Raw genomic sequence first — 4673 nt, 5'->3', positions numbered from 1 at the left:
AAAAAAATGTCATTTTACATTTCTGATGTAATTTTTATGAGATATAAATTTTAGAATTTATCTTTAACCCATAGCTAATGATCATTAAATTTAAAGAATTAATACGTGTATTAAATAGAGGAATACATGTATAATTCAATATATAATTTTTTCATTTGTATGAATTGTGTTATAATGACATTTTTTTTTTTTTTTTTTTTNGTGTAAAATGGAGGTGAGTCTAGTATTTGGAAATCGGAAATTCTCTTATACCGCATAGTACTTCGATCCGCTTTCCTCTGGACACTTGTATATATCTGTTTAATTCAAAATTTAAAATCTATTAATCAACAAACAAAACAAATACACAATCGTTGGTAAAAATAAGGTAATAAAATATGAAAAGAGGGAGAAAACGCAGAGGAGAGAGCCATTGTCGAAATGATTTGGACTGGAAGCAGAACAATACATTCCCATTATATATAGTGAAACTCGAATGATTGATTGGGAACAAGACTAAGCCACTGGAAATTTTAAATTGCAAATGTTAGAAGTTTCTGATGTGTACTTCTTACTCAACGTGCCAAAACGTTAATTAGTAGTAGCTGCCTCACACTAATAATGTTAATTACTAAGTCAAAAGTACAATACTACAATTTTTAGGAAAGTTATTTACAATTTTTCAACATTTTACTAATTATAGTTTTGACTTTTTGACTGAAGAAAAAAAAACGTTAATTAAATGAGTGTGTTACCCTCTTCTCTTCTCTCCATCAACCCTTAAATTTCTGCAAGTTTCAGAGCTAATCCTCCTCCAGCATCGCACGGATCTATTATACTTTTTCTTTCTTTCTTTTTTTTTTTTTTTTCATTCTCAATTGTATCATAATATTTCCTTATATTATTATACACATGTATAATAAATACTATCTCACTTTCTTCAATCAAAGCCATTTTCTTTGGATAAACAGTATTTGAGAAATTTTGATCACACACAATTTGAAGGAAGAAAGATCAAAACGATGGAGTCTATCACGCTTGATATAGAGCTGTTGCAGTTACCTGAGACATCACCAGTGTCGATGAAATCTAATCAAGATTTTGTTAAGAAGCTCTTTGATCAATGGCTTGCCCTTCCTGAAACCAACCGCTTGGTAAATAAAATGTTTCTTTTTGACTTTTTTTTTTCTTTATCATGGAAACTATGATTTTTATGTGATTTTTTTATTTGCTGGTTTTGAATCTGGATGGTGGTGACACGACGACCGCACTAGTACAAATCATTTGTAACTAAAATATATGTTTTTGGGAAATGTAGTTTTGAATTTGAATAGTGACAGGCCCTTGATATGTGATTTTTTCTGTATGCGAGTTTTGAATCCGGATGGTGACATAACAACACGACACTACTAGTATAAACTACTAGGATAATATTTTTGTTATTGGATATGGAATTAAGGAACATTTGTATGATGATTACAGGTTACATCTTTGGTAAATGATGCAAAGGCAGGAGTGGCTTTGAATGTTATGTGTGGAGGAGGCTCTTTGGGCTCGAATTCAGGGTCTAATAGTCCATTGGCTTCAATGTTTCCGGCACGTAACGGGCCTCCTCTTTCTCCAAGGAACTCAACTGGTTCGCCTCGGATCACTAGACAAAGGACTGGTCTTTCTAATCTTAACTCTCCTCTCAAAGTTGTTTCTGATCATGTCAAAGAGCTCATTCCTCAGGTCTACATTTGGACCACCTTTGAATTTATTATCATAAAGTCTCTTCTCTGTATTTCTTTTGTGCTAAAGTTTTTCTATTGTGTATGCAAATGTATAGTTTTACTTTGAAGATGGTCGCCCACCACCAAATGATCTGAAAGAGCAGTGTATAGCTAAGATCAACAGTCTTTTTTATGGCCATGAGGATGGTTTGCAAATCCAAGGTTAGTTTCTCTTTTAGACATCTACATATCTAATATCTACTGACCTAACAGTGTCGTTCTTTTGTTTCTCAGAATTTAAATTAGTCACTACCGAGATCTGCAAGGTTCCATCATTTTTTTCCACCTCCATTTTCAAGAAAGTTGATACCAATAACACTGGTTTTGTGAAAAGGTTTGCAAAATTCTAATGCCTAGCTACAATGTTTGATTATTAAAACCAAGTTGATAAGAAAGTATGTTAGTCCAGAGATCATAATATAGCAAAACCATTGATTTTGGTTATGTTTTGGCTTGTGGACTGCTCATCACATGTGGTTTTTTACCAACTTCTTTACAGAGAAGCCTTCATTGATTATTGGGTTAAGGGAAATATGTTGACAAAGGAGATAACAAATCAGATATATACAATACTGAAGCAACCGGATCACAAGTACCTTGTCCAGGTGGGTTTTCTGAGCTGCAGTAAAATTGTCACTTTTTCTATTTTGGTCACATAATTAGATGATTTCGTTACCTCCTTCTTTTGTATGTAGAAACTTTTCTTAATTGAAATGTATTCACTTCTTGAGATGAATTTTATGACAGGATGATTTCAAGCCTGTGCTCCAAGAACTATTAGCAACACACCCTGGTCTTGAATTCTTACAAGGCACACCTGAGTTTCAAGATAGATATGGTTAGTCCAATACTATGACGTTATCCGATTTCTTTTAGTTCGTTTTTATTCCTTTGCCATGAATATTTGAAAAGTAAGGGAATGACTATCTGAATTTATGATTCCTTGTTATGTTTGTGAAAACATTTTGGCAACAGCTGAAACTGTAATATACAGAATATATTACTACATAAACAGAAGTGGGAATGGGCATCTTACCTTGAGAGAGCTTAAGCGAGGAAATCTAGTTGATGCAATGCAGCATGCCGATGAAGAAGAGGACATCAATAAGGTTTTGAGGTAGGTGGCTCAAATATAATCAGTAGTAATATTAAAATTGAACCGGCTTCTATTCTGACTCTCTCTACCGTTCATCAGGTACTTCTCGTATGAACATTTCTATGTCATATACTGCAAGTTCTGGGAGCTGGATACAGACCATGATTTCTTGATCGACAAAGAGAATCTCATCCGATATAGTAACCATGCACTCACCTACAGAATTGTCGACCGAATCTTCTCTCAGGTTAGCTACTCTGCATTTGCATTGTCTTCCATATTTTTTTTTTTAGTTTTTTTTTTTTATATACTAGCCGTTGGAATGTCATTGTCACTGTGTACTTATATAGGTACCGAGGAAGTTTACTAGTAAAACCGAAGGAAAAATGGGATATGAGGATTTTGTTTACTTCATATTGGCCGAAGAAGACAAGTCATCAGAACCTAGTCTTGAGTATTGGTATGAATGTATTCATATCTATATAGACATGTCTTTGTGTAGGTGTTACTTGGTAAGAGCTCTGTTTGTGTTATATTAATGTTTGATGATATAGGTTCAAGTGCATAGATTTGGATGCAAATGGAGTTTTGACGCGGAACGAGCTACAATTCTTTTACGAGGAACAGCTGCATAGAATGGAGTGCATGGCGCAAGAGGCGGTGCTGTTTGAGGATATTTTGTGCCAATTATTCGACATGGTCAAACCAGAGGACGAAGGGTACATTTGTCTGAATGACTTGAAGGGTTCTAAGCTCTCTGGAAATGTGTTCAACATACTTTTCAACCTCAACAAGTTTATGGCGTTTGAAACTCGCGATCCCTTCCTCATCCGCCAGGTATCACACTATATATATATTAAAGAAAATCTAGTTAACCTATATATACTTAATAGAGTTATTCATTGTGATATGGTTTATAACTGGATATACAAAGGAGCGGGCAAATCCAACATGGACGGAGTGGGATCGTTTTGCTCATAGAGAATATATTAGGCTATCAATGGAAGAAGATGTCGAAGATGCTTCTAATGGAAGTGCTCAAGCATGGGACGACTCACTTGAGGTCCCTTTTGAGTTTCTTTAATGGTAAGCTCTCTCACTATAAGTGTGTGATTCATGTCTTTTGTTGCTCACTATAAATAAGGAGTTGTTGTAAGAAGAGTATGATATAAAAAAAAATTGTCTTTGATCAAAAGAAAGAGTTCCCTAATCTCTCACTCTCATTCTCGTCTCTCTCTCTCTCTCTCTCTTTCTCTCTCTCTCTCTCTCTTTCTCTCTCTTTGTTAGTTCTTGTTCTCTTTACAAGATATTACAAAACACATAAGTGTTTTGTAGTTTTAATTCACAACACGTTATCAGTACGAACAACTCTCAATCCGTTACAAGTTTGAGCATAAGAGATTTGTGATACATCATCAATTGGAGGTAAGATTTAAGTTTTGTTAAAGTTGTTTGAATTTAATTATTTTACATGAATATTACTATATCTATTATTTATAGAGTAAAAGACTATACATACTTCTTGATCTAATGGTAGGCTCTCCCTCCTTGATCATTTAGATCTACATTCTTGATCTAATGGTAGGCTCTGCCTCCTTGATCATATGTTCAGATCTATATATTTTAAATCATATGGAAGGTTATGCCTCCTAAAATGATGGTTTTAATTTATGAATATATTATATAACTTATAATTTTTTTTTATAGTTTATATTTATTGCTAAAACAAGTTTTTACAAAATTATTTCATAAAATTTTATATTTAACAAATTGTTTTATTATTTAAATAGTAATCATGTCAAACTTGGCAAAGCTTGAATTCGCCG

At 33.6% G+C, this 4673-nt stretch overlaps 1 protein-coding gene across 1 annotated transcript; it reads left to right on the top strand.

Annotated features, from left to right (window-relative positions):
- On the top strand, positions 745 to 4021 carry LOC104787316 (probable serine/threonine protein phosphatase 2A regulatory subunit B''delta). Its single transcript, XM_010416584.2, has 11 exons — positions 745 to 1133; positions 1462 to 1710; positions 1808 to 1913; positions 1986 to 2085; positions 2251 to 2356; positions 2499 to 2589; positions 2727 to 2868; positions 2947 to 3094; positions 3198 to 3307; positions 3402 to 3684; positions 3782 to 4021. The coding sequence occupies exons 1-11, from the start codon at positions 1002 to 1004 to the stop codon at positions 3929 to 3931; spliced, it is 1617 nt and encodes a 538-aa protein (XP_010414886.1). The 5' UTR covers positions 745 to 1001; the 3' UTR covers positions 3932 to 4021.

Source organism: Camelina sativa, chromosome 7 (genome assembly GCF_000633955.1).
Source record: "Camelina sativa cultivar DH55 chromosome 7, Cs, whole genome shotgun sequence".
In the NCBI taxonomy this organism is placed as follows: Eukaryota; Viridiplantae; Streptophyta; class Magnoliopsida; order Brassicales; family Brassicaceae; genus Camelina; species Camelina sativa.
This window is presented reverse-complemented; position numbering and strand designations above follow the sequence as displayed.